The following is a 12,126-nucleotide window of genomic DNA, read 5'->3' as shown; positions in this document are numbered from 1 at the left end:
TGGTTGGACCAGTGTTAAATCACCTAAACAGTGAATGAAGGTCATTTTCATCATGTGGCCCCCACCACTGCATCCCCCTAGTATTTGTTGTCAATTGTTTTGTTGATATTTGCCATTCTTACTGAGATAAAATTAAATCTTGAAGTTGTTTTGATTTTCATTGCCCTAATTGGTAAGGAAGATAGACATTTTTTATATATTTCTTAGGTTTCTTTTCTTCTTTTGAGAACTTTCTGTTCAGATCCCATGTCATTCGAGTCATTTGTTTTAAGACTTTTTTCTTAGCTCTTTGTATATTCTGGATATTAATACTCTTATCAAGTGGGTAACTAACTGACAGAGATTTTTCTCTCATTTGGTGTAATTCCTCTTCACCTGGTTGATCGATGTTTTGTTTTGTTTTAGTTGGTTTGATTTTTTGCTGTACAGAGCTGTTTTAGTTTTATGAAGTCCCACTTGTTAATTTTTGGTCTTACTTCTTGGGCAAATAGAGTCCTAGTCATAATGTTGTTTCCTACACCTATATCATTAGGGCCCTGCCTGTGTCCTCTTCTAGTGATTTCAGTGTTTCGAGTTCGACACGTAAGTCTTTGATCCATTTGCAGCCAGTGTTTGTACAGGTTGATAGGTAAGACTGTAATTTCATTCTGCAAGGGAACATCCAGTTTTCCTAGCACCATTTATTGAAGATACATTTTTTTTTCTTCATCTTATGTTTTTGGGATCTTTGTCAAATATTAAGTGCCTGAGGTTATTTGTACTCATGTTTGAGGCTTCAGTTTCATTCCATTGGTCTATGTGTCTGTTTCGGTGCCAGTAACATATTGCTTTATTAATATAACTCTGAAATATATGGCTTATGTCTTTTGATAGGAGAATTGAGACCATTAATATTTAAAATTATTATTGAAGTGTTTGTGTGTGTTAATTGCAGCCATCATATTGTTGGGGGTTTTTTGTGTGCATTGCTATTTGTGTTCTCAGTGGTACTTTGTGTTTTAGTAATTATGGCTTCATATTTCTTTCCATGATCTCTGTTAATGCTCATTCCTCTTTCCAGCCTTAAATGTGCTTCCCGTATTATCTTTGGGTTTCACTTGTTGTATCTAAATAGGTTTCAGGATGTTAATATTATTGAAAGTTTTCCTTTCTTCTTTAACTATGAGCGATAATTTTGCTGGATACATTCAAGTTTGGCCATCATGGTCTTTCAGGTCTTGGAATGCCCTGTCTGCTCCAGGCTCCTCCTGCATTCAAAGTTTCTACTGAAAAATCCTCTGTTATTCTGATGAGTTTTCCTTTATATGAGACTTGCATTCTTTTTCTCTTTGCAGTTTTCAATACATATTTCTTTTGCTCTGTATACTTAGTGTTTTAACTATGATAGGCTACAAGGATTTTCTTTTCTGGTCTTGTCTACTCAGTGTTTTGTGTGCTTCTTCTAACTGTATGTGTATGTTTTTCTTAGTTTGGGAAAGATTTCTTCTATGATTTTGTTGATGGTAGGTTCTATGCCATTGTCTTCCATTTCTTTTCTTTCATCTATGCCTATAATTCAATGGCATAGTCCTTGCTTATTCAGCCTAGATCTTCTACTTTATCTATGAGTTCTGATAGTCTGTCTTCTGCTTGATTCATCATTCTGCTTATAAGGCTTTCTATCCTTTGAATTTTGTAGTTCTGTTTTTACCTATGAACTTTAAGTTTGGGTTTGATTTGACTGTGATTATCCCCTGGTTCTTTGTTCTTGGCATAAGAAAACTTGTAACTTGTTTTTTGTTTGTTTGTTTGGGTTTTTTATTTTATATTTTATAAGAGCCAACTATTGAGAGGTTTTAGGTGTTTTAAAGAGGCTGAACATTTAAAATGGTTGAATTTTAGGACTGTGGGACTTCTAATGTTATTTATGCTTTATATTATAATATTAGTATTAATATGAGATCTTGGGATCGAGTAAAAAAAAGAATGTTTACCATTGAAGTGATGTATTTGTGTGCTAAATTTCAAGGAATCAAATGTCATGGGGTTTTTGTTGTTGTCATTTGTTTGTCTGTTTTTGTCAACTTGACACAAATTAGAGTTATCTGGGATGGAGAACCTCAATCCTCCAAATGCCTCCATCAAGACTACCTATAGCGAGTCTGTAAGGAATTTGCTTGATTAATGATTTAAGTGGGAGGATCCTGGCTTTTTGGGTGATGCAACTCCTCAGAAGGTGGTCCTGGGTTGTACAAGAAAGCAAACTGAGCAAACCATAAGAAGCAAGCCCCCCCCCAAAAAAAAATAAGGAAAAAATAAAAAAGAAGCAAGCCAATGCTTTCTGCTTCCATCCCTACCTCCAGGTTCCTGCCATGAATCCTTCACTGGATTCTGTCAGTAATAAACTGTTCCCAGGAAATGTAAGATAAAACAAACCCTTCCCTCTCCATGTTGTTTTTGGTCATGGTATTTTATCACAGTAGTGAAACCCTCCCTAAGACAACAATCAATGCCTTGATCTTGTACCAGATCATCACTTGTTGCTAAGTCTTCTTCTCCTTCATAACATCTAAAAATTCTTCTCTTTGACTCTGCATCATTAATTCTCTTTACTTGGTAATTCTTTGATCTCCAAAGAACATGGAAAGGTAGGAAATATGCACTAGAAGTATGCTCAAAGTTGGAGCTGTGGAATAGTTTCAGTTGATGATAAAAACAGAATCTAACTAGTCACATGGTAGTGATTAAAACAAAAGGCATCACAGTAGGGAAGTCAATCATTGAAATTAAAGATCAATCTTTGGGAAGTATATGGTGGCAAGCAGAATAGAAGTCTCCAAAATGATATGGAACCAGGAGACTAAAATAATGTAGTTTCAAGGGAATGATTCAAGTAACAATACAGGGCTAATAACAGATGATTGCCATGAAGAAGTGCTTAGCTGACAAATCACCCAACTATTTTATTTCTGAACTGAATAAACGTAGTAATGGGGGACAAGAGCTATGGAGTATTCCAGACCAAGGTGCAGTAGAATAAGAGATGTAGAGAAAACATCAGAAACCACATGAGAAGGCTAGAGCAGGTTTCTAACAAACAACTGTAAAAAAAAAAAAATCAGAAATCTATTCACTCAATTACTTGTGTAGTTAGCCTTTCTATGTAAGACAACTGAGCCCCAGTTGTAGTTCTTTACTGTCCAGCACTTCTCCCAGAGTGCTTGCATGGGCCTCTGGAAGTTTGAGGGGTAAGAGGTTCAGCAGTTCACATTTTCATTGTTTGAAAATTTGCTAATCACTGTCATTCCAAAAGAGAAAGAATGGAAGAGGGAGACACTGTGTATTGTTAATGGTGATAGTTCAACACTGTGTCATTGAACACTTTTGTTAACCTACTAGCTGAACTGACTTAGAATGTGCTCCATTTACCCTGTAATTAGGACACTGTGAGTTGTACAAAAGTGACACTACTGTTTTTGTTCCATTAGAAGGCACCCTGTAGACATGAATCCAATATGTAGCTTTACAACCATTAACATCACATTCAGAGAAATAAAGAAGAAATTTCTAAGTTTTGAAAGGACACAGAATTAAATTAAACTATATTTGAAAGTCTTTGAAATTATGAAAAAAGCTTATGACATTCAGTGATCAACTTCTCTCAGATTCTGTTTATATAAATCACAATTGTTGGACAAGTGAAAATGATTTTAATAGGAATATTGTTGTTTAATGAACCTTCTAAGGGCTACCCCCATTATGTACTGATGAGCACCCCAGACTTGATTTGCAAATTGGATTATAGTGAGTCACTTTTATGGTTCATAACAACAATGGAGCCTATGGGAATTGTACTGCTATTTCATAAATTCTCTCTGGCCTTACTCTGAATATAATGCAGGCTTCTGATCATTTATTTTGGGATAAGTTTAGGGTCAATATACATTAAGTGGAATGTCTAATGAATTATAATGGGATATGTCTAAGGAGATGATTGCTTCAGGGTTCACAGTCAAATCTTAGTAAAGACTGTTATATATATATATATATATATATATATATATATATATGTTTATATGCTCAGTTACAGAAACTTAAGTACTGAGTCCTAATTAATAGCTAATTTTTATCTGACCAAAGATTTTTTTTTCTTGTCACCCATATTGTATTTATTGTTTTAGCAATGACTGACTCCCTGAAAGTTTTTAAACAGGTTTGTGTAGTTTTTAACTACATCGAGAAAACTCCCTCAGCAACTATTTGTGAGTCTGTGACTTTTCTTTCTAAAATCTTTCTAAAATCTGAAAACTTTTTTTTAATTTATTTTATATAACAAAGTCTAATTAAATGAAAACAAACATTTATACACAATATTTGGGAATTTGGGCGTCGTTCTTTCCAAACTACTTCCTGCTGGTAAGGGGCGCTGTCATGGGGGATTCAAAGAAGATTCAGAAATCCTGGCTGTAGTCTGTAAGGCTGCTTTGTCCAGCTGTTTTGAATGTAGGATCAGCTTGTACTCTGTTTCAGGCAGTCTGGCGTGATCAAACCACATTAGTCTGGAAGGAATCCACATCTTTTCATTTTCTGTGGAAACAAAAATAGAAATCCTTTTCCCCAGTAACTTGTCCTTCAACTTAAATTTTGGAGTCAAAGCATTTTTTTTTTAATTTATTATTTTACATGTGGATCCCAGTTCCCTCTCCCTCCCTTCCCCCAGCCCTCCCTCCCTCCTTCCCTCCCTTTTACCCTCTCTGCCCTCTCACCTGCACTCTAACCACCCTCCCCTCCCATCCCCCCACCCCAATTCCATATGTAGGGGAAAGCCATCCAGTTGGGGTCATGTAGATCTGACAGGTCATGTGAAGTAGGGACTAGGGCTTCTCTCCTGTCTCTAGATTAAGGCAGTTATCCCTCCATGGGGGATATGTTTGCAAAGTCCTTTTGTGCACCAGGGATACATCCTGGCTCCACTATCTGAGGTCTCTTAGACTGCTCAGTCCTTCTGACTGAGACCCATATTCAGGGGGGCCTGACTGACCAAAGACTTCTTTGTATAAAAACAACTTTTAAATTATGGTCAAATGTTAAGTCATTATTATTATTTAATAGCAAAATTATTATAATATTTATGTTGCTGCTTTCAATACTTATTGAATATATAGGCATATTACAATATTATACTTTAATAATATACTTCATAGAATGTTTTACTCCATGGAATCATTATAATTTGGCTTACAAATTCAGTGTCCTTATGCCATTATGGTTTTAAATAGCTATTTAAAGAAGTGAAAAAAAATTCTAAAATTATACCTTATTCAACCAAGTAAGCTTTGAAGTTATATGTGTGTGTTTATGTAAAAATATTATATAAAGCATGTATGAATATTTTCAGTATTTTCATGATTACTTAATACAACACATTATTTAGTACTGCTAGAGACTGTAGGAAAGAAATTGCTCTGGCAGCAAAAAGAAGAAACTAATAAATTTGCTTGAATTTGGGGAGGGTTCTTAGGACATCAGTTTTGAAATCTTAGGGATTTAGCGACATGGGAGTAGAATTTTATATAGCTGTGACATATCTGAGGACTATCTAACTCAACCAGAAATTACAGTCCAAAACTGTAATTTTTGGATGGATAGAGTGAAGAGAGATAAGAACAAAAGACCTGGAATGGAGCCTGCAAGAGGTTTGCGGACTAGTTCATGCTAGACAGAAATAAAGAAGGATGTAAAAGAGAAATGGATCTCAATTCAATTTATACTTACATGACAAGATTAGTGTATTTAATATATTGAAATGTGAATGGGTAATTATGAGTATGATATATTCAGTTGGAATTTTAAGACTCATTTTTGCACCATTAAAATTGTTCACTTATTTTGTCCTTAAAGTTTCAAAGCCCACTTCAAATTAAACAAAGGAAATACACTCACTTGGGTTGTCACAACTCTGTTAATTTTAAAAGTGAATAATCTAGTTATCTTAAGGATGAGAAATAATTGGCATGTAAGAATATGTTTTATAGGATTTTGTTTTAGTAGCAGAGTTACTAAAACATGAAATTATCTAGATATTATCTAGACATAAAGAAGTAGACAAAGTGAAAAACTTTCTTCAGTCTAGATGTGAGAGATGAAGACATGCATAGTGTTTGCGGAACAGAACATTGTAGAGTATCCTGTTTCTTCACAATGGTGTTTAATAATGTGTTTATGAGGGGGAAAAGCAAAACATCTAAAATATGAATATGTGGGTTTCAATTATTATCAAATTTTAGGCTTTTTCTTTGACTACTGTCATTCTGGCTTTTCAAAATAGCTCTTTGCATCACATGAGGGTGGGGCAGTGTTGGTACAGACAGAGGTATAAAAATGACATTTTTCCTGATCCTGGATGGTGGGGAGGGTATGTGTGCCACTTTATAACTGCCATCAGAAGACTAACCAGAATGATTGTGTGTGTGTGTGTGTGTGTGTGTGTGTGTGTGTGTGTGTGTGTGTGTGTGTGTGTACAGCCACAACTCCTTCAGGAGACACCTACCAAGGCAAATGAACGTCTCCAGTGTTGACTTTACCATGGGCACTGAACCGGTTTTACAAAGAGGAGAAACAAGGACCAGCATCGGGAGGATCAAACCAGAGCTCTATAAGCAGAAATCAGTTGACTCCGAAGGCAACAGAAAAGATGACATCAAAACCTGTGGGAAACTTAACTTTATGCTCCAGTACGATTATGAAAATGAACTCCTCGTTGTTAATATTATCAAAGCTTTAGATCTCCCAGCTAAAGATTTTACAGGAACTTCTGATCCTTATGTGAAGATCTATCTTCTTCCAGACAGGAAAAAGAAATTTCAGACGCGTGTCCACAGGAAGACATTAAATCCTCTGTTTGATGAGATATTTCAATTCCCAGTGGCCTATGATCAACTAAGCAACCGGAAACTACACTTTAGCATATATGATTTTGACAGATTTTCCAGACACGACATGATTGGAGAAGTTATTCTTGATAATTTATTTGAAGTCTCCGACCTCTCAAGGGAAGCCACAGTATGGAAAGATATCCACTGTGCAACCACGGTAAGCAATAAATCCTCCAATTTCTCTTTGACTCCTGGTGATATTTAAGACCAACCATTACCCATATTATTAGATTAAACTCTATAAAGCTGTAGAACTTAAACCCCAAGTTCCTGTAATGGTACTATTTGATTATTTAGCAATATAACTTGGGTACCTAATACAGTATAGGAAACACATGCAGGTGTAAAAGCAAAGCAGCTTTTACACGTTGCTTTTTCTTTTTCTTTCTTTCTTTTTTTTTTTTTTTTTTTTTTTTTTTACAAAATACTTATGTATAACCTGTTCCCAGTACCAGTTTCTCCATAGATGATGCTGAATTTCATTATTTAAAGTAATTTTGTTTCACAGGTCAAATCTGAGATGTACACTGAGGCAATGTGGTTTGATCTAAAAAAACAGCCCATGACTTTAGAAGCTTCCATGGAATGGACATGGTTACAGTACATTACTGCGGTTAAATAAGGATCAGGATAAACAAATAGGCCAAATAGATGTTTATTCAGGGAGAAATTACAACCTAGACAGATGAACACCAGGAAATTCCACCCGATGCTCTCAGACCCTGTCTGAGTCTTGACAGCAAGAGAGCTTTTCCCGGCTTTCTCGGACCTCCCTCCACAGGTCACTTCCGCACATGGCTCCACCCCCAATGGGCGTGGTCAGTGCCACAGAAGGACTATCACGACAGTACATGGGATGCTAAAGAGCAAAAGATAATTTTCCATATTAGGATTATTTTTTCACAATGTGTATTTTTCAATTACAAAATGATACCAACTATAGTGCTGAAAATTTTGAAAGCAGTATCAACACAATAGAAACAAAGTAATCAACATTGCTACCAATTATGTAAATGTTTTAGGTATTACTATCCTGTTTCTGCTCTGAATACATTAAAAATAATTGTGAATTTTTACACTGAATTTTTATTTTCAAACTCACTTGATTCCATGATAATTTGTTTCCATCATGATCTTTATTGTTTTAAAATTGTAAGCTATGTGTGTGTGTGTGCACGCGCAGTCTATGAGGGTATATTTACCATGGCACACAATTATGGAGGTCAGAGGACCAGTCTGTGCAGTTGGTCTTTTTCTACCCTTAAATGGGTTTCAATAAATTGAATTCACATTCCCAGGCTTGCATTGCAAGTACCTTTACCTGTTGAACAATATTGTTGGGTACATAATGCATGATATCTAAATATGTTATCCATTACTTAGCCATTTTCTTGTTATGCACTTCAAAGAAGCATAAATTTTATTTTTTAAAAATGTGAGTTTTTTCAACTAACTTTTATAGGGCTGTGTATCACCACAGAATTACAGACTAGAAATTAGAGAATTGCTCGCAGGTTAGATTATTAACTTGTTTTGACTTAGTAATTCTAAAGTCTGACCATTTTACTTTTTACCAACAGATTGTCTTCATATATTTATTACTTTTTTGTAACATTTATTTTCTAACTCAGTGTTTGCCAAGTATTATTTGCAAGTATTATATAAAAGAGTTGACCTTGATTTGAAAAGTAAAAGGAATATTTTGTTCCTGGTGCCAACCATTCAGAGTACTGACTGCTCCCAGTGATCTTCCAATTGAATATAAATAAATACATTTTGTCATTTAATTATTAAATGTTTGAGTACTTAGATCTTTTAAAATAAATTTTCTCATTCTGGTGCAATATTCTTCATTTTACCTTCAGTTGTACTCGATCTATCACAGGATCAGAGTGATGCCTTTTTTAAAATTTGCTATTACAGAAGCTTCTAAGTTTGAGGAGGTCCCATTTATTAGTTGTTAATTTCAGTGTCTGTGCCCCTGGAGTTATGTTCAGGAAGCCGTCTCCTATAGCAATTTGTTCAAGGGTACCTCCTACTTTCTCTTCTAAGAGGTTCAATGTGGCTGGATTGATGTTGAGGTCTTTGATCCATTTGGACTTGAGTTTTGGGCATGGCAACAGACATGGGTCTATCTGCAGTCTTCTACACACCATCATCCAATTGTTCCAGCACCATTTGTTGAAGATGCTGTCCTTGCCCCATTGTATTCTTTTAGCTGTTTTGATGAAAATCAGGTGGGTTTATATCAGGATTTTCAATTCGATTCCATTGGTCTACCTGTCTATTTTTTGTGCCAATACCAGGCTATTTTCAGAACTATAACTCTGTAGTAGAGCTTAAAGTCAGGGATCGTGATGCCTCCTGAAGTTCTTAGCACATGGGAAGTGGTGGGGGGCAGTAAATGGAGAGACAAGTAGGAGAAAGAGAAGGGGAGGAGAGGAAAGCACGTGCAACTAGAAAGATTGTGTGTGTGTGTGTGAAAGAGAGAGAGAGAGACAGAGACAGAGAGAATAAAAGAGGAAGCCATTATTGGTTTGAAGAGAAAACTGGACCTAAAGAAAGGTCTAGAGACCTACAAGACTGCTGCCAAATAACAATTTGAGCAACCATGGAAAGGCTACCATAAATGCCCTTCCCGGATAGTGAGATCAACAACTAACTTATCCACCATCATGGAGCCCTCATCTAGTACCTGTTGGAAACAGAAGCAAACACCCATAACTAAACACTGAGTCAAACTAGAATCCAGATGCAGAGGGAGAGGACAAGACCAGGTTGCAGAAACACATAGAAACAGCTGACCTGAACAAGGAGGAGATAATGCCCACCCCCCCCCCAGACTGATAGCTGGGAATCCAGCATGGGACTGACTCAGGCCCCCCTGAATATGGGTCTCAGCTAGAAGGACTGAGCAGTCTAAGGGACCTCAGACAGTGGAACCAGGATGTATTCCTGGTGCACAAAAGGACCTTGCAGACACATCTCTCATGGAGGGATACTGCCTTAACCTAGAGACAGGAGAGAAGTCCTAGTCCCTACTTCAAATGACTTGACAGATTTACATGACCCCACCTGGATGGCATTGCCCTATATATGGAATTGGGGTGGGGGGGATGGGAGTGGAGAGGGGTCAGGGTGCATGTGAGGGGGCAGGGAAGATAAAAGGGAGGGAGGGAGGAAGGGAGGGAGGGAGAGGTAACTGGGATCAACATGTAAAATAAATAAATAAATAATTTTAAACATTTTAAAAAAGTTTTCTATTAATGAATTTTCTTCTAGGCTTTAACTATGAGATTGTATGTTCACTGATACAATTTTCTTTTCTTCTTTACCAAAATTTTTTTCTTCTTTTGTTTAATTTTACATATCGGATCCCAGTTCCCTCTTCCTCCCATCCTCCCATGTCCCCCACTGACCATCCCATCCCCCACACACTCGCCAGGGATGGTGAGGCCATCCATGAGGGATCATCAAAATCTGTTAAGTCATTTGGGGTAGGGCCTAGCCCTCTTCCTTGTCTCTAAGCTAAATGTCTCCTAACTGACACCCACTTTCTGGGGGTCTAGGTCAGTCCTATGCTAGTTTCCCAGCTATCAGACTGGGGTCCATGATGTCCCCCTTGTTCAGGTCAGCTATTTCTGTGAGTTTCTCCAGTCTGTTCTTGATCCCTTTACTCATCACTTCTCCCTCTCTGTAACTGGATTCGAGTTTGGCTCTCACTGATACAATTTTCACAATGACCATATTCCAATTTCCTTTTTAGTCTAAATGTTGGTGACTGGGGTGTTTGTTTCATCATTTAAACAGAATGGTAAACAGTAGTATAGGCACTGGCCACAGTTAGCAAAAACTCCTCCCTTGAGTTAATTAGTATTATTCATAAAAATTGGAACTCACCCGGACAGCAGAGAAAATTAAACTTGAGATAAAGTTCAGTTGACTGGATGTGTACTTTGTGTGCCCAAAGCCCAAAATTTAATTTCCAGCATCTTTTAACTGAGTGCAGTGGCATACATCTGCAATCCCTGAGAAATAAAGACGGAAAGATCAGAAGTTCAAGGCCATCCTTCATTATATAGAAAACAGACTGAGACCCTGTCTCACAAAACAGGAAAACAAGCAAACAACACCAGAATGCAGAAAATCCTCATTCCTTAGGTCCTTCAGATGACAGGCCATTTAGTATACAGCCAGTGTTATCAATGCCATTCAAATGGTATTGAATGACAATTTGAATTGCCCTGGACATGTTTCCTGCATGGCCTGGTCCTTGTCCATCCTCCTATCCCAAAGCCTCCTTGGATGCTTTCACAATGCAATCCACTTACTTCAATTTTCCTCAGATTATTCGACACCCTCCCTTGAAAATTAGAAACATTGCAAAGAATTGGGTAGGCTTTTCTTTAATCATTTTTCTATTATTTGAAGCCCCCCAAATCCCTAAGACGCTTTAAGATGATAGAGATCTGCATTTTTATTCTGTGTTGTCCCCTAATTTAATTGTGTGACATTTTGAAAGGTCAGGTACTCGTTCAGAATCAGCTATAAGAACCTTAGGAGACAGCATTTATCTTGATCACTAGTGTCCCCATGACCAGCCAGGTGCCTGGTGTTTGGGGGTGTGCTCACTTAACGTGAGCATGGTGATGGATGAACAAATCTTTAAAGATTGATAAGGTCTATGATACAGTTGGAACCAGAGTTTGGGAGCTATGAGAGTAAAATAAGAAATTCATGGTGATAATAATAATGATGATGATAAGCCACACTTTTAAGAGCCGTGTGTGTCATGAAGTTTGGACTTTATGTTGTAAGAGCTCTGTAAGACACACACTAGATTCCTTTGAAGGTTTTAACAGAATCAAGTGTTACTGGAGTTGTTGAAGGTCAGAGCCTTCAACTCATAGGCCCAGTAAACTATGTTCTGCCAGCTATACTTAGTAAACCAACTAATCAAACAGGAAATATTAAAAAGCAGTAAAAGCTGATTCAAAGTGGCCAGACTTGGGAAAGGAATAAAAAGATCCAGTGACACCATCTTCTCTCCTTTGCCAAGTCCCATCTTCAGAGTTCTGACATGAGGGTAAATTTTAAATTGAAGGAAGAGAGATAATGCATAACAAAGCAGTCTTGGTTCTGCCCAACATTGACCCAATCTGTCTCCCCTGCTGGGCAATCTTAAAAGTTGTTGGTAAAGTGTATCATCTCT

The 12,126-nt window shown here is 37.0% G+C and overlaps 1 protein-coding gene across 1 annotated transcript in view; it reads left to right on the top strand.

The window, feature by feature from the left end:
- Positions 1–12,126, top strand: part of Syt10 (synaptotagmin 10) — a 62,067-nt gene that overhangs the window by 26,961 nt on the left and 22,980 nt on the right. The window contains exon 3 of the mRNA XM_051189670.1: positions 6,504–7,071. Within this exon, the coding sequence (XP_051045627.1) occupies positions 6,504–7,071 (568 nt within the window). The remainder of the gene's footprint in view (positions 1–6,503; positions 7,072–12,126) is intronic.

The sequence above is a fragment of the Phodopus roborovskii genome, unplaced genomic scaffold (assembly GCF_943737965.1).
Source record: "Phodopus roborovskii unplaced genomic scaffold, PHOROB, whole genome shotgun sequence".
Taxonomy (NCBI): Eukaryota; Metazoa; Chordata; class Mammalia; order Rodentia; family Cricetidae; genus Phodopus; species Phodopus roborovskii.
This window is presented reverse-complemented; position numbering and strand designations above follow the sequence as displayed.